This window comes from Branchiostoma lanceolatum, chromosome 12 (assembly GCF_035083965.1).
Source record: "Branchiostoma lanceolatum isolate klBraLanc5 chromosome 12, klBraLanc5.hap2, whole genome shotgun sequence".
NCBI classification, from domain to species: domain Eukaryota; kingdom Metazoa; phylum Chordata; class Leptocardii; order Amphioxiformes; family Branchiostomatidae; genus Branchiostoma; species Branchiostoma lanceolatum.
Genome location: NC_089733.1, coordinates 16,077,182 through 16,102,557, shown reverse-complemented (window position 1 = coordinate 16,102,557; position 25,376 = coordinate 16,077,182). Strand labels below are relative to the sequence as shown.

Genomic DNA, 25,376 nt, shown 5'->3' with positions numbered 1-25,376 from the left:
ATGTGACCTTCCATCAGCTGATTATTTACAGTAGTCCGAGGTTCTGTCCACTGTCAAATAGTGATTTAAAACACTGTTTTATGGCGTTTCATTGCCCCTTACTCAGATAAAAACACGCATAAAAGCACATAGAAGCAAACAAGTCCGTTATATGTACCGTTGATATCGTAACGTTTAAGTTCAGTGTTATTTCCCGTACTGTGTGTGTGTGTTACGTTTGCTGCTGCTGTGTTGTTGCTCTCGTATTACCGAAACTATGGATTCTGGCGTTCAAAATTGGTGAGTACATTGTTTTCTTTATTCTATAGCTATGTTATACATAGATCTATGATACGCCAAGAAAGTTCATTGAGTTATATATAATTTTGTGATATTTGAACACTTTACTCTACTCTTATAGCATACAATATAAGATTTGGAGGTTGTTTTGTAAACGAGGTAACGGATGTTGTTTTCAACATATTGTTCCTTGTTTCGCATCCTTTCCAAGTTTTCTTCCGTTTCTAGTTTCACATGCGTACAGATAGTTTACTCCCCCAACAAATTCGAGCGAATCCTTTCTTTACTCAAACGTGTTTATCGATAATTTATTAATTATTTACTCTTCGGCTGGCTACCAAAGTATGAAGGTCAGAATCTGAGTGACAAGTAATTCTAGACGCGCACGTTAGAAATAAACAAACACGGCAGTTATAAATGTAACAGCCATCCTTTTAGCGCACGCCCCTTTATTTTATTTTATTCAAATTGCAACGGCAATACAAAGACCACCCAGGCAGCGTGGCTGATTTTGGGTGTCTGACACAGCACATACAATTCATCATCACATACAATTACAATGTTGAAAAACTACGCATATATACAAATAAGGTCACTAACGTACACAATGATTTGATAATGATAATAATAATAATAGTACTAGTAATAATAATAATACTAATAAATGACAAGTAGGTTAGAGGTTTGAGAGGTCAGAGGTCAAGGTTAACAATACTAAAGTAATTAAGATTTGAAGTAGTTTGGCATGGTAAGTTGACGTGGATGGCTTAAATGGAAGGACCATTGAAACGCTTTGTAGAGGAAATATATGCTTCGACAGCCTTAAAAAGTTTTTTGTTTGTTAGATTGTCATAGCCTGATAACCCCTGCAGTAAGGTAGACACGGACAGACGTTGTTGTGTGAGCTGGTGGACTGTAGCAGCTAGGACGTCCCTCTGGCTGTTGTAGAGCGGACAATGTAGCAGGTAGTGGGCAACAGTCTCGGAGGACGCACCGCAGGAACACAACTTGTCTTTGATCTTCATTAGATGCAGGGTGGAATGCAAAGGGCTCCAGTCCATTCTTAGCCTGGTAGCGAGGATGTTGTAGTGCCTAGAACCTAGGCGTCTGTACGCTTGATGCTGCATAGAGGTCAGGAGGTAGTCTTTGCACATTCTCTTGAAGTTGTTTAAGCTTTATGGCTGCCCACGGGAATTGTACAAATAGTTGATAAGTTAAGGGTTAAACTGGAGTACATAGTTCAAAGATGCTAGATTATGAAATACTCTGGTTACACCCGGTATTTTGTACAGTAACATATTACACATATGTTCCATTGAATTAAAGGAAAATATCAGCACTAAAGGACTAGCTTTTTTACGCTGTGGCTATTGACAGGAACATCCTGTTTTCTCGGTGCAAGAAAAAGTCTTGTTGACAGAAACATCCTGCCAAAAATGCAAGAATAAGTCTTATTGAATAGAGAATCCTGTCAATACTGATAAATTTTGTATTGACAGGAACATTCTGTCAGCAGCGCAAGAAAAGTTTTGTTGACAGGAACATCTTGTCGATAGTGTAAGAAAAGTCTTATTGACAGGAACAATAGTGAAAACAAAATCATCATTGACAGGAACATGCTTTCAATAGCCTCAGCCATTGTATATCAATGATATCCATCATGTACAAAATTGATATAACATTCATTATGATTGATATTCCAGTGACACCAGTAATGGATATGTTCACCTGCAAAACCCCCACCTGAAGACTATGACATCAGACTTCCTCTACCACTTCAACCTGGGCACGGCCACACATGACCTTCCCGCCATGTTTGGAGATGTCAAGGTCAAGTACCAGTCAGCAAAAATGACCATAGAAGTAACATAAGCTGATGAAAATACAACTACATTTAACACACGTAGAGTCTAATACAGATGACATACTGATATTGAGGACTTGAAAGACCCTGATACAAAACTGTAAATCGTGAAATATTTGTGGTTTGTTTTTGCAGTTTTCACGATTAACCTTTTCACCGTAAAATCACAACACCACAAATTTGAGTTTCTATATAACGTTATGTTGTATTACCTCTGTGCTGATAGAATTGTTTCAACTAAGAAACTCCTTTCCCCTGCTGTAAAAGTATATCATATCATTAATCCAGGGACAATAGGTGAATAAACTGTTAATTCACCTATTTTCACAGGACTGATAATGTATAACTCTGGTCTCTCTACAGTTTGTAGTTGTGGGAGGCAGTGCGACACGTATGGGGAGGTTTGCCCGGTACATCCACCAGGAGCTGGGTCTGTCTGAGTCAGAGGAGCCCAGGGACCTGGCTGATACTGACCGCTACGGCATGTTTAAGGCTGGACCAGTGCTGTCTGTTAGTGTGAGTAGAAATGTGATTTTTGCTAATTTGCCAATTGTGCTAATTGTGATGGACAGTCAGGATCAGTCTATTAGGGCTTGGATTTTCTATCAGTTCTCACCACACAACGACATCGTATCTTTACTCCTTTAATGTCGATATGTAATGGTATAGTGTTATTGAAACTCACTATGTGTAGGAATGACTAGAAATTAGAGTCTTTTATTCAAGTTTCAAACCTCATAAAGCTCTGGATGCCTTTAATACTGGACACTACATGTGTGAAAGTCATATTATAAACTCTACTGTACGATCTTGAAATGTTTGCGGTTGTTTTATTTTTGTGGTTTTCTCGGTCAGACCTCTTCACTGCAAATTCATGACACTCTGAATATGTGTTTGCAGTGAATTACTTCTGTACTACAGAATAGTTTCAACATTGACCTTGATACACCGCAAAAACCTCCTTCCACCTTTTACTGCAAAATAGTCTGCGTGTATGACCTCAAAAATATAAATGAACTAACAATACTACATGTCTACATACTAAATGTCATATTCATAACTGTTACAACACTATTTCATCTAGTCATGGATTTCAAGTTTTACTGTATACAATTTTGAATTATAATTTTTGATCTTTGAAAAATTTAAATTCCACACAGCCAATATTTCTAGAACATTCCAGGACTTTTATTTCTTGGTACTTTAAACTTAAAAGCTTCATAACTCTTGACCTGTTGTTACAGCATGGTATGGGGATGCCTTCCATGTCCATCATGCTGAATGAGCTACTGAAGCTGTTGTACCACGCCAGATGTAGTAATGTCGTCATGTTCAGGATGGGCACTTCAGGGGGGCTAGGTAAGTATCAGGAAAATACTCATAAATCTTGAAATCTTTGTTGTGGGTTTTTTTTTTTTGCGGTCTACCCAGTGACCTCTCCACCAATTATTGAAATCCTGACACTGTGATTGTGTGTGATTGTGAATATGTTTCTCTTGTATTACCACTGTACTATAGAATTGATTCAACTGTGAACTGAAAACACAGTTAAAATCTCCTTTCCATTCGTACTGCCGATGGAAAAAAAATGAATTTACAGTACATAGCTTATATGACTAGCACAAACAGCTGTGCTTAATGCATTACTTTTCAATAAGAAAGAGCTTTGGGCAGCATTGCACTTAGAATGCATGTGTACATGTATCTTTTCTAGAAAAAAGAATATCTTTCCTTTGACATTTAGCTTGAGGCAGTATTATTTTTGTATAAATAGTGGGATCTGTGAAAGTGAGAAGCAAGAGTGAATATCTCCTTTAAGAAACTATGATCATGGGAATAACATATTTGATATGTAATAAAAGATGCCGGAGAGTAAATCGCTTCTTTTTGCAGGCCTTGAGCCAGGCACAGTAGTGATCAGTAAGGCAGCTGTGGATACGTGCTTCAGACCGAGGTATACACAGGTAAGGAGAGTGTGTTACATTCTGGTTTAGAACTATGATGCCCAATGTCTCATATGTTTACATAACGGTACATATGAGAAGTTTGCAGAGGAAACTTACTTCAGGGGTTTTGGTGGATAAAAAGTCAGATATTTTAGACGAGTTTGTTCATTTTCTTCTTTACTAAGACAAGTCAATGATATTATATCACAGTATTTTCATAGTATACTGTAAATCTTGAACTAGTAACCAACTCTGTATGTGGCACTTTTTGGTGGTACCTCAGTTTATTTTCCCAGTTGACCAATTCAATAACATTCCTGTCTACACACAGTGGGCTCCTATGTACCATTTCTTCAAGGCATTTTGGTGACCACTATGGATAGGTTTGAATGTATGAAAACCAGCTAAAACTGATGACACAACTACTTTGCTACCTCCAGATTGTACTAGGCAAGGAGATCTCCCGACCCACGGAGCTAGACCAGGGTCTGGTGGATGAGCTGTTACACGTGGCTGCACAGGAGGAGGGGCTGACAGCGGTGGCAGGGAACACCATGTGTGCCAACGGCTTCTACGAAGGTAAAGGAAACCCCCAAAGATTTTCGAAATTTTGAACTGTGCATGCAATTGTGGGTACGATGTCAAAGTTGAAAGCTCCTGAGTCATAAACAAACACAGTCTAGACAAGAACTGTTTTCAAGTTAGGGGCCTTCACCTTTGACCTCGGGCATGTGCATTTCAAACAGTGCACCAGCTCATTCCAGGTGACAAGACTTAACAAAACCACTATGATGCTACGGGTAAACAAGAGCTTACAAAACTGGAAATGTGAATGTCCTGTTGTCTTTCAGAGCAGGGGCGTCTTGACGGAGCGTTCTGTGACTACACGGAACAGGACAAACTTGAGTACCTGCAGAAGGGCAGGAATGCCGGGGTCAGGAATATTGAGATGGAGTCGCTTTGCTTCGCTGCTTTGTGTAAAAATGCAGGGGTGAAAGGTAGGAAAATATCATATATACTCAGTCCTTTAATGGTTACTATTCATCTATATGATGTACTACAAGGATGTTTTTCATTTCAAAGAAAATGACATTAAGTTTTTGATTTGATGCATAAGATGGCAGTGTCAGTGTGAATGTCATTCAGCACCTGGGACAGCAGTGTCAGTGTGAATGTCATTCAGCACCAGGGACAGCAGTGTCAGTGTTGAATGTAATTCAGCACCAGGGACAGCAGTGTCAGTGTGTCAGTAATTCAGCACCAGAGACTGCTGTATCAGTGTGAATGTAATTCAGCACCATGCATGTTTGAACCAGGGATGGGATGTCATATACTTGTGTGAAAGTCATGAAATAAATTTTACAATCTAAAAGCTGTATTATTTACTGGTATTATAGGATTTGGTTCATATTTGTTCATCATTTTCAACTTCTGATTTTGTATTTTCTTGATTATACTCCTTAGTGCAAAATTGGTCAGCTCTTCGAAAACTAACCTTTAAGTTTTAACCTTTGACATTCCAGCCGGGGTGGTGTGTGTGACTCTTGTGGATCGTCTCCGTGGTGACCAGGTCACGACCCCACACGACACCCTGAAGGAATGGGAGCTTCGGCCACAGAAACTACTGGCTAAGTTCATAAGTAGTCGGTTGGGGATCAAATAGATAAGTTCCTTTTTTAATCAATTACATGAGGCTTAAAGAATTCAGTTTCTTTTCAAGGGCTATTGAATGCTGGTAAAGTGAAAACATTGTGAATTCTTTGATGTCTGCTTTCACAGGCCATTTGAAATCAACTGTTTGTCGGGTATAAGATGATGAGAGTTTAATAAAAGCTGCTTTGGGGGGGTGTCAAGATTTCTAGTACAGTAGTAGGTAGCCCATTGCCATAACACAATACACAAATGTATGTGTTCTCAAACACAAGTAATTTGCTAGATCTTAAACCCAGAGCTTCCAAAGAATTTGAAGGTATTAAATTTTCCTTTCAAGGCCTTAGTAGAACAGTTGGAATAGTAACCTTTGTATGTAAAAATATATTGAGGCTCCAAACATGACACCTGTACTATGGATGGTTATTTCCTCACACGGACCACTCCCAAAAAATCAATCACATAAAGATTTCTAAAACTGATGGTATGCAAGGTTCAGTGTACATGTACATGTGCCTCAAAGCTTATGTAAATTTACTTTTCTTTAAAGCAGTTTATGAGCAGTTTCTAGGCATTTCTGGTCTGAAATAGACCAGTGCTGACTGTCCATCACAATTAGCAGAGAGAGAGGCTGGATGTCTTTGTATTAATTCTATTTTGTATTTCTACGTTTTGGTGGAGGTGGGCGGGGCTATGGGATCGTGTATTGCTCTATACAGGGCCATATGGATGGGAATTTATTTCCTCCACATAACTCTAGACAAATTTTGTCTGAAATCATGGAAAAGGAAATTGTGGCATTGTGAAAAGCTGCAAACTGAAGTCCCCAACATTGATGATTGACCACTAGTACTAAATAAATGTTCTCAAGTGTCAATGCAACATTTAAAGGTTTATTGTCCCACTATCTAAAAAAAAAGGCATCTTTTGTGATAAAAAAAAACAAGTACAAAATGTCAGCTCTTATACCTTGTCATGCTTTTATCAATAAACAAAGATGTAAAGGTATGAAATAAAATTTACAATATGCTCTTTCTTGGCATCTTCACATTTCTTTCCATCTGTTCTTAAGATCTTTGTTCTACGTCTTGTGTTACTCGTTGTGTGACAGCTTAAGTTTCCGCTAACGCTAACAGTACTTTACTCCTGAGTCAGTTTACTAGTGCACCTAGAACAGTGCTGCTACGTACAGGACCTATTCGGTAATACATACAAGCAGCCTTGTTGCTATTGGTCCATACAACAATCCTTCCATCCTGCGATGTGTTACTATAATAAAGTCACAAGGGCTGCAGTTTTTTTTCAAGCAAAACACTAGTATAATCTTGGTAGAAAATGTATCTTCTCATCTTTTTTTTTCCACGTTTCTCTTAAAATGTGCACTTCAACACATCACCTTGCCAGTACAACACATACGTACGGTCTTATAAGATTATGTTGGATATCAATAAATTAGCTTACATTCATCAAAAGGAACAAGGAAATCATTTTGCACAATTGAGACTCTACAGCAAAGTACACGGCATGCCTTAATTAGTTTACAATGGACTTCAGACCTTTCTATGCAAAACTTCATACTCAGTGGTTCTGGAGGAAGCAGTATTCGGTCTTCCTTGTCACAGAGAATTCTAATAAAGCATTTTACAGCTTGCCTGAATTTAGAATACGGTTAGGAACAACCCTGGCGAGAAAAGTTAAGTCGACCAAGGACAGAGCTGTCTTGGCTCGCGCACACATGGCAACTACGGTACAAGATTCTCGGGAAGTCTACTAGTCCTAAATTTGCAGTTTTACAACAGATACAAAAGTAATGTACAGTCATCTTTTTTGTTAGACAACTCATGTCTTCATTGTGCTTTTTTTGTCTAATACAAGCAATAATATGTACATGTAACAAAAGGTAATATAGACAGGACTTATCCACATGGACAGATTGCAATACTTGCTCTATGTATTTTTTGTATTTTCGTTTAGGAGATAATATAAACAGCACCATTTATTCTGGGGGTGGAGGAGGAGGGGGTGGGGGTTCATTTGGAGGGGGTGGGGGATGTTGAGGGAGTGGGGGTTGGGGTAGGGAAGGATATGACATTCCGAAGACATCCATGTGTGACATACCAAACAAGGGGTATTCTCCCAACGTCGGATCCTGGAAGAATGAATGACCTGACATCGATTGGTCGGAAGTTTGGCCCAATAACTGGAGAAGAGGGTCGTCGCCTGAGTTTTCGTCCGTCACAATGTCCATGTCATCACCCCCCTCCTTTCCGTTTTCCGTGGCCAGCCCGGTATCCTGGTACTTGGACTGTATTGCACTTGTGCCTGCCGACTGAGGCTTGGGGTGTTGAGGGGGGTTCTGGCCGGACGTGTGGGAGGGTGCAGGGGGCGGCATCGGCAACTTCAGGAGGCTGGAGCTCTCGAGCGACCCCGGGGCTGGTGCATGGAGCTGTGAGGGGTGCTCCCGCTGGTGCTTTTTGGCAGGGGAGGGGTGCATGAGCGCTGCACCGCCGTCAGGGCCCATCCTCGTCGCACCGTGAAGCACGGCCACATCGGGGCTCCCCACGTGCGCCCGCTTCCTGGACTTGGGGTCAGGGACGTCGCCCAGACCCTGGTGCTTGTGTGGGTGCGGCAGGCTGCCCTGAGATGGCTGGGGGCCACGGGAATGGTGTCGGGAGGCCGCGCTCGCAGAGTGCCTGTGGTGGTGGTGCTCGTGCCGATGCTTGTCCTTACTGTTGGGCAGTACCTTCTCCCTGGGATGGTGATGCACGGTGGACATCTTCTCGTGCCCAGGGACGAGGGTCTTCTCGTGGTGTCTCTGCTGTTCCTTGTGGTGGTGGTGTCTCTCCCTATGGGCATTCATCTGACTGGGGTGGTGCTTCGCGGCACCGGCCAAGCCGTGCTCACGCTCCGCTTTCGACGGTACCGGCCTGCCGTACTTGTCTCTGTGCGTGCTGGGACGTTGCGAGTGGTGGGAGCCGTGCGCAGTCGGCATACCTTCCCGTTTCTCCTCCATCTTCCGCAGGGCGTCCTGGTTGATGAAGAGCTTGGGCGGGGACTTGGTTGCGGGGGGAACCAGCGGGGGCAGGGTGGGGAGGTCGGGGTGGGATTTCAGGTCCACGCTGGTGGAAGTATTTACAGAAGTGGAACTGGCGGGCGGCATGCCTGCTTTGTGGTGTGCGCCGTCCTTCCCTTGCCTGTCATGGTTGGTGTATTCTGTTGGGGCTGTCAAGAGAAATATGAACATTCAAAATCTACAAATTTCAAACTGAAACCTATGACTGTTAGTTGTTTTGTAAAAGAAGGTAAAGCAATCATCCACAATTGATGTGAAGCATGATGTTTTTCAAGTAGCTAGTGGTATACGTAGTACAATGTGGCTTTGCTACGGCTCCTATTTTCAACCAAGCACACCATGGTTGACCTCTTCTCTTATCGATAAGTGTGCTGGGTTCTTAAATGTGCAGAGGTTAAAAGTATCAAATGCTACACAAAATATACACATGGAATTAATTTTACGACCTGAAGTGCTAAGTAGTATATGATGTGCTCTGTAATTAAGTAGTATATAAAGTGCTATGTACCTAAGAAGTATATAAAGAGCTCTGTACCTGAATAGTTGGAGGAGGAGCCAGGCTGGGGCTGGCCCGTTGTGACAGAACTACCGGAGGCAGTTGCCGTGGAAACAGTGGATGTGGCCTCTGGCTTTGGCCTCTGCGGGGAAACAACAGTACCATGAAGCAACTCAGTGATGAGGACTTAACTTTATATTTGGAATGGACAAGTGACAGACGTTTGGTTTCATTTCTATGTAATCAACATTAAACTGGCATTGGTATCTGTCAAAGCAATTTTGCACAATAATTTCAAAAAGCTGTGATCCTGTGTGAAGATAAGCAATCCTTGTTTTCATTACTTGAGACATAATAATGGCATTTCATAATCACTCTTAATGATTCTTGCTAATCAGGGTGCGAAATAATTTTTTGAGCCAGGTTGCCCATGTTGCAACCAAGGGCAAATGCTAGGTTGCACATCCAAATTTCAGGTTGCTCCAGCAACATTCACCGATTTCTTCAAATCAAGCTCGTATGTTATGTATAATACTACTAATATTTCAAAATATATATTAGATACTATTGTGTTCCAATTGACCTAACAACATTTTGTTTAGCTGAGGGCAGTGTGTTTTCGTCTTTTTCAGCTCAAATTCCACGATCTATGAAGGGTTTTGGATGGTTTAAAACGAAAAAGTGTTGATTTCTCTATTTCAATTGAAGATTTACGAATTTTATGAGAGTGACACTGTGTTTTTGTGAGCTTCCAGGGCTCCGATTGAAATCTTTGGCTCAAAATATAAGGTTGCACACTGCGGTACCTGGGTTTGGAATTAACTTGCACCAACCAAAATCTTGTGGTACTGTGCAACGTGCAACCAGGTATTTCGCACCCTGCTAATTATATCTACTAATTATATCATGAACAACTTTAGCGTGGGTCGTACCGTTTTTCCTGAGGTGTGAGCAGCATTAAAGATGGAGGCCATAGGGGAATCACCAGCCATCTGTAAGGACAAAACAATCGTAAAAAAAATCAGTTACTACGAGATTTTATTGGAAACAGGTTTTGCAGCTATTACTCTAAATAAGTTACTGCCAGGCATTTCTTTTGAAATTCAGCTTTCTTTTCTAAACATTCAAAATGCACATTTTTGACAATATTCATAACGAAGTTGCGATACTTACTTTGTAATTGCTAATTTTCCTCTTCAGTCTACTGGGGGTCTTGTCCATAATATGCAGAAACTCTGTGGTGAGACCTAGCAAGAAACCAGAAGTATTTGAAATTTCAACCCACTTATGATGATTCTTATATAAGACTACAGAACCTAGAGTATCATCTGCCTTCACCAAACAAGGTTGAGCCTGGAACTGAAACAGGATGACACTCAGGCTATACAGAACAACCTTTAACCAAGGCCTGTCCAAAATTATGGAAAAATAGCAAGCAGAACAAAAGAAAGAAAGAGGTCTTATTGCTACTTACTGTTAGTCTCTACCAGATTAACTACGCAGGCTATAGGGAGAATATTTGCCAGGGTTTCATTTGCAGGCTCCGTGCGAAATGTGATCTTCACCGTGGACTGACTCTACTGGCAAATTAATCCTTTTTCTGCCGAATGGTACGATCCATACGTAGGAGGGCCTGGTGGAAGCTAACTTACTGTCGAGTAGGTCCAGCGTGACATTGGGGTCCACGTACTCCCACCAGTACTTCCCGTCGTTCGACCTGGGGATCTGTGGAGTGAAACAAAACCGTCAGACGCATAGGAGTGGCACCCATCTCCATTTCTGTAGCCCTTGGGCCACATACATTGTACTTGTGTATGTCACTACAGCAGGGGGCTGGTCCACTGGTAGTGATGTGTGTTTAACTTCCATACCTTTTCCCAAATGCTGAGTGCAAAGCAGAGAAAGCAGTATGTACCAGTTTTGGTATGATCTGGCCGGGGATCGAACTCACGACCTACTGTGTATAAGGCGAACATTCTACCTACTAGGCCATTGCAACAGTCTGTTGCAGCCAAAAATACACGAGCCGTAGCAAAGCTGCATTGCACTACTAACTAACAGTTAGAATGAGTCCTGAGTTTGAAAGATCATGAAAGAACTGACTTGTGCAAGTCAATACAGCAGGGGGCTGGTCCACAGGTAGTGTTGTGTGTTTAACTTCCATACCCTTTCCCAAATGCTGAGTACAAAGGTCTGGCCCAGCCAAAAAATACTTGAGCCGTAGCAAAGCTGCATTGCACTACTAACTAACAGTTAGAAAGAGTCCTGAGTTTGAAAGAACATGGGAGAACTAACCTCCCAACTGGCCCACTTGCAGGCGAGGTGGATGCACATGCAGGCCACCACGGTCGGCTTGTACTGTAGGCTGAAGGCTGTCAGGTGCAGACTACACACACATACAAACACAAACACAAGAAAGAGAAGGGAAAACACAAGTCAGCAAAAACAGTAAACTTTCCATATTTGCTGCAAGACAAGTAGTTATAACTGTAACTCCGAATTTTTCACGAGTCTACACCGAGATATCACCGTGACGCAAGAATCATCTCCTTTCCCAAATATCCTCTCTTTCAAGCCAGCAGTGGAAACCATCACCCCAGTTTTACATCTGTACAGAAGAACAAATGATAGGAACGTTAGTTTGGTCTGTCTTGTGTCTTATAGGGTACGAATCTCGCAAGGTTTGCATCACTGGCTTGAAGCTGTAGCCCAACTTACAGTAGGCATTTTCCTTTTCGGTCACTCCTGAGCAAAAAAAATTCAATTTTTAAGGAAAAAGAAGACTCTTCAGGTAAAAAATGGCTACAAAAAAAGGCTTTGAAGGATCAGTAGTTGATAAAATATTGCTCTCTTACTGCTGCAATACACAAATATGCGTCAATCTCTTCTAAGAGTTCTTTTGATAATACCAATCTAAACTTTGCATATACATCTGAAGAGTCTTCCCTTCCTCTTGTGTTCCAATGGTCATGACCATTAAATTGGGTCACACCAAGGACACAGCATCCTCATACATTACATAAAAAAATCAATTAGACATAGACAGAAACAGTCTTTAACAATTTCAAATCTTTTACATGAGCTTTTTTTGCGACGTACACCTCCAACCCACTACTGGATATCGTACACATGTAAGCATGGCAAGTCCAACAGTCTGCTCAAGAATCAGCAGTCAGTGTTACGCCCTGTCCGCTCCTTCCCCACCCCTCTGGAGAAATGGTTTCTCCTGGTTTCTGGCAGGTGATGCCAATCACATGGACCACGCCATGCCTTCTGTAGGGGTGGTGGAGGGGATACGGAGGGACGTAACACTGCCGCGCTTGTCAGAAGGAGGTGTGCAACCACCTGTTGGTCGCCATGAAATATGCAGTCTGCGCCAAATCCTTGGGGGCTGTGATTGGACGATGGGGTGGAGACACACCCGCAGTGTCGGCATGACAGCACATAACCAGGATGGCGTACCGCAAAGGTGATGGGTGAAAGGTCACCAGAGGAAACAAAAGAACACTGATTAGCGGTGTACGCATTGTCGGCAGACAAGTACAAGCCCCTTATCAATGGACAGTGTCACACTCTATAGAAACTTACATGTCAAACCATCCACCAAGCTTGCACATTTTCCGTTCTCACAAACTTTTCAGGCTGCCAAGACATTCAAAATCAAGCACAGTACATTCTATGTTATAAGCAGAATATCTACTCTACTTTAAGTCTACAAAAACTGTTTCGTTCGGGAAAATCTGCAAGCAAGGGAGATGTACACTAAAATAAAGTCGACAGTATGGCAGTCACTAAGAATCTTTATGGATTTGCATGTTGACGTAAAGATATGTCAAATTTTGCAAGTCTGGTTACAGACCTGTTCGTCAAAACTAATAACACTTTGTCACTTTTGACTATTTTTCTGCTTCTTTGCAGACACACATTATGACTTCAACTTACTGAAATGAACTCAGAACGAGCTAAAATAAAAGACAGTGGCGAAAACAACTACTCATGTATGTGGTCAAAACTGCAATGATCATACAACAAGAGGCATCTGGAATCTAATTGTACGATTCAATGGATCTTTCTTAACTTTACGCATTTAATTTCAAGCCACATTTTTGGTTACTAAAGAGAAAGAATGCGACGATCATTGCAGTTTAGATCAAATACTCCCTTTTAACAATTACAGGCAAAGCACAAAGCTCTATGCTAATGCATACAATACAGCTTTTGGGAATAGTGCCACTCTTCCCAATTGTTTCATCAATGGAGGGACCAACTTCAACTTTCAAACAAAACTGAGTAAACTACCGACATAGACTACAATTCCAATCTGGCTGTCAATCCAAAAATGCATTTCAACCAATGAGAGAGTGGATACCGTCACAGTTTGGAATTTGTGTGTTTTTATTTTGCATTTTTTCGTTTTGATGCAGGGCTATAGGATTGGTCTATATAATGGCTACTGCGAAGTTTTCTATGGGGTACTTGGTAACTTAAGTACTTCTGTAGCGATTTCTGACATTTCCAATCGAAGAGAACAAGCCGTATTGTCTACACAGACACAAAGAGGACACAGCAGAGCAAACGCACACACCATCACCATTTGTAAGACAAGACTTGGCCGTCGGCTGGCCCCTCTGCGCCATGCCTGCGGATTGAAACAGACGAGGTCAAAGCTGTTCGGAAAGTTGAGAAGTGAGTAAATTTTTAATCGTGGTGTACTTACACTCACCTCGGATAAGTTGAGTAGTTTTGACCACATGTGTGTGGGGATGGTCTATGGCAACCTCAAAGCCTGAGGAAAATAAACAAAACAAATAAGCCTTCATGTGACTGAAGTGTTGATAGGAAAATTGTATAAAACACAGTAAAATGTGTCACTAGATCACTGAGTAGAACTTACGAAATGACAAATTGCATATGTAATTCTTGTTTAGTGGACATAATATGCTTCTGACAACCAAATGAAGTTTTTTTATGTTTCAATCTTATTATAGGCAGTGTTCTCGCCAGGCCTTTTCAGCATAGGGGCCCCCTATGCTGTGATTTGGACCCCCTATGCTGTGGTCTGGACCCCTATGCTGTGTTTCAACCAGCATAGGGGTGTTTCTTTCTGGAAAGAACCTTGTGACCCTTCATAAATTTTATAAAAAGTTCATATTTGGCTTTAGAATGAGGCTGTAACAGAGGAAAAACTTTACTTCACAAAATTTTTCCCTCAAAATGCAGGAAATAGTGTCTCATTGGGTTATGAATTCAAAAATTTTCCGGGGAACAAGCCAGACTCCCTACTCTGTGGTAATTTCTTCGTAGCTTGCGCCGCGTAAAGTTGGCCTTCTGTACCTGACCCCTATGCTGTGAAAAAATTCTGGCGAGAACACTGATTATAGGGAACATAAAGTGATATAATAATGGAATCTGACTTACCTAAAGTTTGCAACAGTATACTCTCATTGATGACTAAATCTTGGGCTTGTTGAAGATATGTCTGTGGACAGATGGCAAAACAAGTCTTTTAATCGCTTGTATTCTTTTCTTCTTGAGAAGCTGTTTAAGTCAAGGCCTTTATCTTGTTTTGAGATGCGTCCGCTTAAATATTCTAGCACTTTAAAGATACATTCTGTAAAAACTGGCTCAGATACTGAATTATAAATATAAATACTACAGCACTACAACATCTAAAATGATATAGCTGATCATTCTCTTTCATCCTTCTATCAGGGTTAAGAAATCAGTGTGCCTTTCCCAAGAGCACAACATTGTAAGCTTCAAATGACAGCTTTAACAACGAAAAGTAACAACATTGGCTCCTAAAAATGAGTGAGAACTGAGATGGAAAAAAATTTAAAGCTGGAGACAGCCCTGGTTGGCACACACTGTGAAGAAAAAGGAGCTCACCTCGCTTTTCGTGTCGAGGTTCGGGGAGTCCCTGTGCAGACACACGTGTGCCACGCGGATCACATGCTCCAGTTTGCGAGGCTGTTCTTCCACCTTGGCAGCCAGGAACAAACATGCAGCAGCCAGGGCCTAACAACAACATAAAGATACAACATGACTCTATAACCTTGTCACTGGTTAGAAATAAATAAATAGCTGAAACATTCAGTTCTCAGGCACCATGAGGTAACGAGAAATTTAAAAGCTAACCAGTCACATATCAGAAATACAAAGTCTGGATTTACTTTTTGATCTGATATCTGAGTGATAAAATTCAATCAAATCAAACTTTATGTATTCTACACTCTGTTAACAGATAAAGGCTTTGAAAAGTAAATATTGTACAATGTATAACTGTATGATAACAATATCCTGATGCATTTCATTTCATTATGATCATTTCGTCCTAAATCTATATTAAAAAAATGTATCCCAACCTACCATACCCTTTTTTTTAAAGAACCATAATCAGAAACAAAACATTTTCTTTCTAGGCCTTACCAAGCAAAAACTACATGGACTAACGAATCTTGTCAAATATCAAATTATCATATTCTTTTTTCTACTGTCACAATATCTCTATTTTATGCAATTCTCAAAGTTGATAACGATTACAAAGAACTATGATGTTTAAGTGTTTATTTTGTAAAAGGACTAAAAAGCATAAAAAGGCTGTACTCACATTTCTGTGGAACTTGGTGAAGGAATGGTACATGTAAAACCGATGCATATATACAATGGCAGTGTTGATACATAGTTGGTTACTGTGAAGACTGGTTAAGGAAAAACTTGCAACAAACAGATCAACCAATCATCTCCTTGATAATAAATTACCTGTATGATCATCATAATGATTCATGAACATAAATTAGATGAAGTCATATTTTCAATGTCCTTAGGTCTATAAAACCTCTCATTTCTGACCTGATCCATGACTTGATGAAATGTAACATTGACATCTTTTATTTTAGAAAAAAATTCGTTGTTGTATCTTTTTCAGTTTCATGTGTTGGTGGACTCTCTGATACGTTATAGTATGGCAAAATTATGCATGTGTTAGTGCAAGGACATTATATAGGATGTCCTTGGTTAGTGTCAGTACTTCAACAGTTTGTGTCTAGAAAATCGGTGTGAATGGTTTTGTTCCGATGGAAGGAGATTTTTCTATTTTTATTTTCATTTCTTTGTGATGAATTATGTTTGAAAAACAGGTGAAGCCATCTGAAAAGAATCGCAGTTGACATCACCCAGGCCCGAGTTCACGTGTTCCCAGAAGGCCACCAGAAAGGCTTGCCCTTATGTAAATGAGCAGTTGGGAGAATTTGTCTTACAATGGCGTGACTCATGTCACAGGCACGTGATGATACAAAATCGCACCAAAATCGCCCCATCTCGGCAAAATTTTACAATATTATCAATCTTTAACTACCACTGATCATATAGGATCTGTTGAAAATACTGGAATTGTTGAAAATACTGTGAAAATACAGGTTTACCGCACGAGACCGGCGCCGAGAGCTCATGACGCCATGACTCAGATGACTGCGCCAGAAGTGGCTAGTTTTAACCCATGAGAGGATACACGGTGAGGCGTTGTCCCATATCCTGGATCAAGTTAGCAGCCTGTTGTCTATAGGAAAGTTCTTTGTCGGCGTCTACGCCACACTTGCGTGTAGGAGTGTCCATGAGTTGTTGTGGTGTGAAATGCCATCGTTCCACCGCCGCCATTACCCGCACCGCGACGAACAGACAACCCGTACTGCGCATGCGCACCAAGGCATCATGGGACGGCCGCAACGCAGCAAAACAACACCACAATTTCTCATTTTTAATCCAAAAAATAACATTTTCGTCATTAATCTCACATTTTAGTACCAAAATAAATCTTACTAACTACAAAATATCAACATGGATGTCTAAATTGATATCATGTGATGTTTTATGATATTGTTTTTATTCTGGCCTTTTCCCACCTTGTTGTGATGCGGTGCAATGGTTGTAGAATAATGGCGACAGAGCTGAAAGGAAGAAAGACCCTATTTCTGCCAGGCTTCCATTTGGATTTATAGGAATTAACGACGACTGTTGGAACATTTACCAGGTATGTGATGTAGAAGTTACGCTCTTATTTCTTGGACGGAGTGAATTTCTAGTTGTGTCGGCAGATTTTTCGTGAATTGGAGGGAAATTCGGCAGCGGCAATGATATGCAAATGAGGTTTGGGATGGCAATGGCGGGACAACATCCCACCACCTGGTAACATGCATAACACTGCGGAGGATAACTTTATACATAACAACTAAAAATACGAAACGATTTGGGTCGAAATTTGGATATTTATCAGCTTTTAATATACATTAACTCATATCGAGATTATTTTGTTGGAAACTTGCCGCTTTCCAGGGCGTTGAAAGTTTGAAAACATAGCTGAACATAGTGAAAGGCTGGTAGTGGTTGGGAGAAACAAGTTGTTCATCAGTGAGTTTCGTATAGGACCTTGACTTGACGTATCAGTATCAAGTTGGTGGTTTAATATGTTAAGAATAACGTTTTAAAAGGTTAGGAACATTAAATTGTGGGGCACACATGCAGCAGTACATCTCAAAGAGATAAAAATTCCTGAAAATCAGTTGCAACTATTTTATTTTGACATGTTGAGTGTTACTATTTGTTCATGTGTCAAGTAAGTATTGTCCTGATTTGAACTATGCTCTTACTTAAGAGTCTATGTCAGAATGTTACCTTGTTAGTGTATGACAATATGTATTGATCATTATATTGATATATAAATATTTGACTAGATACATAATTTGGCCACATTTGTTTCTGGCCCTTCATTGCAAGAGTTTACGACTTTGTTTTTGACCATATCATTTGAATATCACAGAAACTCATAATGTTGATGTCTGTAGGTATCTATTCTCAACTATTTATCTACAGATTCTTCTGTAAGGCTTTCGGACAGCAGCAATGTTGAAGCACAGAACAGCAACCTTTACTAGAGTGAAGGCTACACTACAACAGGTATTGAAGTTTGATTGTTTCTTTGTTTGTTTGTTGAACAGGTTGTCAAGGGTCTCCTTCAGTACTTAACCCCCAGTTGCTAATGTCAAACCTTCACGATGTCCATGTAATACTGTAGATTTTTAAATGTTTGCGGTCGTTTTGTTTTGCAAAATTTATGACTGTTATATTTGTATAGAAAGGCTTTGAACGCCATGATATAGACCCCGTTCATACTAAATCGCGCAAATCGCGAAATCGCCCTGAGTCGCATTCCTTCACACCAGGGGTCGAACGAGCGCGAGTTGTAAAATCGCGTCCAACAGCTTGATAAACGGCGGACGCGTTATTCGATTGTCACCACTCTTACTGTTGTGTTCAATGACCTTCTTGTACTTCATCTTGAGTTTTTTTACCTTTAATAGTGCGGCATTACTTCCATGTTTTCGCGTATTTGGCCAACTCAGGCAGTCGCCACTTCAGCGTACACGCTCTGGTTTCGGTGGGATCCCTTGAGTTTCTTCTGAATCCCCACATCCCCGAAGATGGCCATCAGTACATGCGTTTTCGTCATTCCATACGCCAAAATCGCCGCCCGATTCTGACATATTTCCGCCGCATTCGGCGTAATATTCCAACAAGCTAGGAGGTAGATGAACATCGTATAATGAGCGGAAAGACTGAATTTGCAGATGACCCCTTGACCCATGACTGGGTCAATATGCAAAGTAAAGCGCCCAACGCGCATCAAGGCGATTTCGAGCGTTCATACTAAGGCGGAATGCAGGCAAATCGCAAGTAAACCACCCCCGGAGGTAGTTTCGCGGAAAGCGATTTCGGGCGATTTCAAATGCGATTTGGAGCGTTCATACTAAGCCACATTATCGCGATTTACGCGATTTCGCGATTTACGCGATTTAGTATGAACGGGGTCATAGTCATTACAGTCACTAATACATGTGCAGTTGTATATAGTGATTTTATCACCATACACCTTGCATTTTCGTAGCTTGTCAAATCAAATGGCTAGAATTTTTCGAAAATCTCCAAATATTTCCAGTTACTTGTTTGTTTCACAGAACTGGTACTACCTACTACCTAGATAGGCGTGACACACCAGTTTTGTACAGTTAATACAATCTGCGTAACATCAAACTGTGAGTGTAAGGTTTGATTCAGTCACACCAGGATGGACCCCTCCTCTTTTTGATAACTGTGCTCGAGGTGTGCCTCTCCTCAAACACACAGCCTCTGGCTTTTCATCCCTTCTGAGAGGATGTCCCTAACCCCAAGCTACCGTACTCATTTTCACCTAAGTCTGGTGAGGAAATAGGTGTAAACTGCCTTTCCCAAGGGCCTGCAAGGGATCCGAACCCAGAACCTTGGCTTTAGATTCTAAGTCAACAACCCTGATCACAAGGCCACATAGTCATCTTCAAGGTTATGGGTTGCTGCTGAGTATTTTGAGCGCTGAGTATGATGAAATCTTAACCTTTCCATTGTGTTGCAGGAACAATTCTGCAACTACATCCACCGTAGCTGCCTACAGCCGCGGGCGGAGGGTTCGGAGTATTGTATCCGGCACGTGTTGGAGGACAAGGCGGGGCCGTACCGACAGTGTAACTACGTGTCTGGGAAGTCTGGGAAACGATGCTCCAACGCAGCGCCCAAAGCAGGCAACAGGGACGGGTAAGTCTACTCTTGGATGATAACTGTGATGTTTGTGGTGTATTTTGTGGAGAATCATCACTTTGCCAACATGTTCTCTGTCTTTCATTGCGTTACTGTAAGTCTTGAAATGTTTGCAGTGGTTTTATTTTCACAGTGACTCCTCTGCGATGAATTATATCCAGTTGCTTGAGTAACTATTTTTGGCGTATCTTATTACCTGGATGTCCAGCCTTCATCAACCCAGTGGTGGTTTTATTTCTGCATGTTTTCAATGTATACTCCAGACTTGTTTCAACCACAATCTTAAAACGCCGCAAGAACACCTTTTCCCCTTCTACAGCGATATTAAATTCCTTCAAAAATGAATTAATTTACAGTAGTATCAACCCATCTCCCAACAGTTACTGCAGCGAGCATGCGGCTCGAGCGGCCATGTGGCGCCAGCGAGCCAACCGAAGGAAGCGACCTGTGGACAACTCAGGCCCCCTGCTGGAGCACCTGCTTCACTACAGCCCCGAGCTGGAGAAAAGTCTGGGAAGGGCCCTGCCTCAAGCTAATGTCATCTCCTCATCCAACCAACCAAGCAGGGTCTTAGGTTAGTGCCAGCCAATCAGTGTTTGTGTTACATTGAGCCAGAGAAATGACTAACTTAAACCAGAAGGAGAAATCACTAACACTAACTGAATTCTTCTTACTGTGATGCATGGATTTAAGTTGTAACTTGTCTGTATATAATTTTATCCTCCGGAAATCTTAGAAGTCCCCATTTTCACATTGGACTTTCTAAAACTCTGTACTTTCCTCACGGTTGCCTCCGCTCCCTTATATCACCCTCGTACTCTTTTGAGAAAAAAGCTGTAGCCAATCACAAATCATGCTCATAAGATCTGATTAGATAAAGCAGTCAACAAATGATGTATGTTGCAGATTATGACTACTCCAGTGAGAGTGACCAGGACCCTATCCAGGTGGACCAGGCGTGGAGGGGGGATGGAGACAGTGATGCTGAGAGCATTGACAGTGAACAGGAGGACCCTCTCAAGTAAGTCACTCACTCTCGCTCTGTTGAACTCACTGGGAATCTTCCAACTAGTTGTCTCCAATATTCTCTGTCGTCCATTTCCGCAGGTAATTGTTGTAGGTCCAAACTGCTGTCTGCTTCAAGTACACAACTTTTATGAACCCGCTTTGAACCCACGTGACCACTACCACTCAGAAATCCCCTATTTTAGAATTAGAGTCTGAGTAGTTTGGTTACCTCATTGGTGCTAAGAGTCCAGGTCCTGGAGGCAACACACAAAGTATGAAGCTCCCTTTATAGAATAGTAAAAGCAAGAACGTCACCACAACTTAAGCTCATTTCAAATATCAAGGAAAAAGGCAGTTCGGCCACCTGGCCGCTTTTCAACAAGGTCAAAGTGGAAGGGGAGGGGTCATGGATAAGAGTAAGAAAAAAAGAACCAAGTTCAAAGTTCAACCCTTTAACATTTTTGTCATGTACTATGTGATGTTATACCACAAACTGAGTTTTCTTTACACACCACACCCAGTAAAAGAAGATCTATGATCTAGCAGCATAAAGGCCTTGACTTGACTTTTCTGGAGTTATAAACGACTGTTTTCTCCCCAGGCATGCGGGAGTGTACACGGCAGAGGAGGTTGCCCTGATCACAAGGGAGAAGCTGATCAGGTTGCAGTCCCTGTACATCGACCAGTTCAAGAGGTTGCAGCACCTGTTGAAGGAAAAGAGACGCAAGTACCTCACCGCCAAGAAAATGGAGCAAGACATTCTTGGTAAGTGTTAAACACCCCTATTTGTTACTTGCAGTGATCTGATAACTAATGATGCTGTACTGGGTGAGTTGGATGTGCCAATGAATATGGGGGTGTTCATCACTTAATATCAGAAAATATTGGATGGCAACCAGCAACTTTGTTTTGGGAAAAAATTCCAAACCCGCTTATGTTGAAGTATATGTAAGAATTACTGAAAATTCATTTATTTTTACGGTAGCAGAGGAAAGAAGTTTTTCGCGATGTGTTAAGTTCGCAGTTGAAACAATTCTATAGTACATTAGTAATACATGCTTATTCACAATGGAGAGCTGAAAATAAAACCGCCCTAAATGTTTCAAGATTTACAGTAATAGCGACAACATTGTATAACTCCAATAACTGTTTAATACTAATATCTATCATAACAACCTTTATCTAAATGGATTTTTAAAAAAGGCTGATTTTTACAAGTATCATTGATGTTTTTTCTAGGCTCTGTCATTCCTTCTACTGACGAAGACTTGGACAGCTCTGACAAGGAGAAGCTCCGCACCCTCCGCGCTACCAAGCGGTATCGTAAACGCCACGGAGCGGAGGCCCTTCTCCAGAGCAGGTCCAACGAGAGGAGGATCGCTGCGTCCGAGAGCCATCTGGTCAGCAAACCGACCCCTCCGCCGCGCTGTAACATCATCATAGACGGAGAGAGATGCAGCCACAACGTGGTGCCCATGTCCAGATTCTGTCTGCAACGTATCCTTTTGGGTTAAAGTTATCAGTTTTCTTTGAGTCGCTCTGACAGGGTTTCAGAGGGAAAAAAAGCTCAACAGAATTCAGTCCCAGCGAAGCGGTGGCGGCCATTTTTGTCCGTCAAGAGCTGTTTTTGATGGAGGTCTTCGAAATAGAACAGGGGGCAGGACTTATGGTGTTCGACTGGAACAGTTCAGCTAATGAGAGAGTGACTGCATGACCCTCAAATATTTACATCTTGATATTTTTATTTTGCATTTTTGTATTTCTAGGTTTTGTTGGAGGTGAACAGGACTAGATCAGTCTAAAGAAAAATCAGCTGTCTCAAACATTGACCGATAAGGCTGTCCAGATAACGGGTTGACCTCATGTGAACCATAACCTTTGTGTGAACCTTAACCCCTAACCCCCAGACGTCCTCCACGACCCACACCAGGTCCTGTTCCAGCACTGCTCCCACTCGACAGGAGGGATCGAGATCTGTGACAAGCCGGTTGCCATGGGGATGGACCGAACCACCTGTGTTCTACACTCACCCCTCCCTCCGCAGAGGTTCAAAATGCCAGAGAAAGAGGAGGAAATGATAGTGGAGGTAGGAGTTGTTGATAACAAGATACGAGGGTGCGTCAGTAACTAATGCAAGTGGTTTTACAACAGGCTTATTTTGAGATATTTATTTCTGTCGTAAGAATATATATTTGTGCCAAATTTCAACTCATTTGATGAAAGAATGACCCTGTTATCAAACTACTTGCACTAGTTGCTGATGCACCCTTGTATCATACATTGTATGTTCAGGTAAACTGTGTGCTCAGAATTTACTAAAGACTGGAGACTTCTGACACCATTTTGTTTAAGGTTTGTATCACCTGGGCTGGCTTAAAATCCTCCACGAAATAAGCCTTCACTTTACCGCTATGACCAGTTATTGCAACGTCATATTTAATGAGACATTCTTTACTCAATCAAGGAGGTGAAGCCAGACGTTATGCAGATAGATGTGGAAGAAGATGACAGCAAGCCTGTGGAGGTCACTGGTTCAGAGGGCAAGGGTCAAACATGTGACCTAACAGAAGCTGCCACCATAAGCGGTGCAGAGGGGACCAAGGAAGAATCCTTGGGGAACCAGGAAACAGCAACTGTGGGCGATGGAACACCAGCTACCTTCAACCAACCTACCACTCAGGCATCTCAACAAGTAAGTATGTCTCTCTATATTATGCAAATAGACAATGTATTTCAATAGGAACTTTTCCTTCACAAACAACATATTCTGCTTTATACAAAGTAAACTACTGAAACCTTGAAATGGTCGCATTGGTGTTTTCGTTGTGACCTCTACTGGGAAAATATGCCTTTCCAATGTACCATAAATCCATGTGTTTTCGTGTGGAATTGATTTAACAGTAGAAGGGGAAAGGAGTTTTTCGCTGTGATTGAATTTTACAGTTAAAACAATTTCGTATCACAATATGAATACGAAACTCTTGTCATTATTCCATGGTAAGAGGTCTCTGCTAAAACAGCAAAAATAAAACCACTGTGAACATTTCAAGATTTACAGTATGTGATTGCTAGCAGTCTTTATTTCATATGTTTACTGTTTTTTGTCTGATTTCAGGATTCCATGGATACAAATGGCGAAACATAAACAGCGACATTGTCATCAGTTTGGAGAAGATGATAGCAAATCCATGATGTGTATACATATAAAATATATGGACCTACTTTGGCAAAGAAACTGAATAGAACCTTTGTTACTACAGCAGATTCTGCATATCTGTATAGCCTGTATATTATTTTGTTACCATACGAAGACCATATGCTTGTGTCGAATATATTATGTTAATGAATACATGTGTGTTCTCAATAACAAGGTTACAAATAAAGATTTTGTTTGAATGATAATTTTGTGTTGTCAATATCATCTGCTATTTAAAAAATAGGGAACTACCAACCAAAGAAAGCACATGCACTTTAGTAGACTGATTAAGAGCTAGCTTGACTGGTAATAGTTAATAATCCTCTAGCTCTGGCAATGTGCATAAGCTAGCAAGGCCAAAAAAGGGACAAAATCCCTTCTGGTAGACAACAAGCCAAGCTGATTATACTTGAAACATGATACACAAGCCGGGAGTTCTGCTGCAGTATAAAGGAAAGTCGCCAGGGAGCCTAAAATTTACTTCTGTCTTTGGTAGGTCAAACCTAAACCTCATACCAAATTTCATAGCAATCCAGTTTCTTCAGTTGCTAAACCACGAACAGATATGCTACCAAAAGCATACCCTTTTTTTTGGCGAAAGTAAGAATGTTAATATGGAATCTGTGGCCGTGGAAGTTGTCACAAATATTTGATAGGGGAATCACCCACTAGTAGTAACTGTAGTATTACCTATGACAAATGGAAGTTGGTCTGGTATCCATCCTTTCTGGTCTAATGGCCCCTTGATTTGGGTATTTTTAGCTTGCTGCCAGGTAGCTTAGTTTCTTGTTCAAATATCACCTGCGAGATAACACGAATATTATCCACAAAAGTGAAATACCCCGGTAGCTAACCAATCAGGTGGCGTATTGGCAGGGTGTTTGGCCCAGAGGTCCTGAGTTTGAATCTCCTGACATGCCCCTTTGACGTTGTGCCCTTGAGAAAGACACTTTAATAACACAGATTTCTGCACTTCACTCAGGTCAAAATGAGTGCCTAGCTTCAGTTAGGGACACCCTCAGACAGAATGTTACATGGAGGTCCTGTGTTTGAGGAGAGCCACACCTCGAGCATGTATGAAATCAAGGAGGTTGAAATAAGAACCTCCTTGATGAAATTAACTCACTGCTCACAAGGGTCCTTCCCAGTATGAGTGGATCAAACAAATTTTTCTAGATATGCAGCTTGTACTGTTCATTACAAACCTGGTGTGTCACTTCATGAGGCGGTTTACCGGGTAT

The 25,376-nt window shown here is 41.3% G+C and overlaps 3 protein-coding genes across 4 annotated transcripts; 2 read left to right on the top strand and 1 right to left on the bottom strand.

Moving 5' to 3' along the window:
* The first annotated feature begins 8 nt into the window (after positions 1-8).
* On the top strand, positions 9-6,771 carry LOC136446291 (uridine phosphorylase 1-like). Its single transcript, XM_066444631.1, has 8 exons — positions 9-279; positions 1,983-2,109; positions 2,507-2,659; positions 3,388-3,502; positions 4,037-4,107; positions 4,530-4,668; positions 4,941-5,087; positions 5,613-6,771. The coding sequence occupies exons 1-8, from the start codon at positions 257-259 to the stop codon at positions 5,750-5,752; spliced, it is 915 nt and encodes a 304-aa protein (XP_066300728.1). The 5' UTR covers positions 9-256; the 3' UTR covers positions 5,753-6,771.
* On the bottom strand, positions 6,613-17,013 carry LOC136446288 (cyclin-T1-like). The gene is made up of 12 exons (XM_066444628.1): positions 16,819-17,013; positions 15,919-16,000; positions 15,198-15,326; positions 14,727-14,787; positions 14,032-14,094; positions 12,654-12,699; positions 11,604-11,694; positions 10,961-11,033; positions 10,482-10,555; positions 10,241-10,300; positions 9,348-9,450; positions 6,613-8,961 (listed from the first exon to the last, which is right to left on the bottom strand). The coding sequence occupies exons 1-12, from the start codon at positions 17,001-17,003 to the stop codon at positions 7,736-7,738; spliced, it is 2,193 nt and encodes a 730-aa protein (XP_066300725.1). The 5' UTR covers positions 17,004-17,013; the 3' UTR covers positions 6,613-7,735.
* LOC136446290 (KAT8 regulatory NSL complex subunit 2-like) lies at positions 16,584-24,341 on the top strand. Of its 2 annotated transcripts, none has more exons than XM_066444629.1 (11): positions 16,584-16,821; positions 17,239-17,337; positions 18,177-18,260; positions 19,750-19,928; positions 20,291-20,505; positions 20,838-20,952; positions 21,541-21,704; positions 22,179-22,436; positions 22,847-23,025; positions 23,404-23,631; positions 24,055-24,341. In XM_066444629.1, the coding sequence occupies exons 3-11, from the start codon at positions 18,207-18,209 to the stop codon at positions 24,082-24,084; spliced, it is 1,422 nt and encodes a 473-aa protein (XP_066300726.1). In that variant the 5' UTR covers positions 16,584-16,821; positions 17,239-17,337; positions 18,177-18,206; the 3' UTR covers positions 24,085-24,341. The 2 variants fall into 2 exon arrangements, with proteins under 2 accessions (XP_066300726.1, XP_066300727.1); XM_066444630.1 differs by having other exon boundaries at positions 16,588-16,821; positions 20,312-20,505.
* Positions 24,342-25,376: the final 1,035 nt, after the last annotated feature.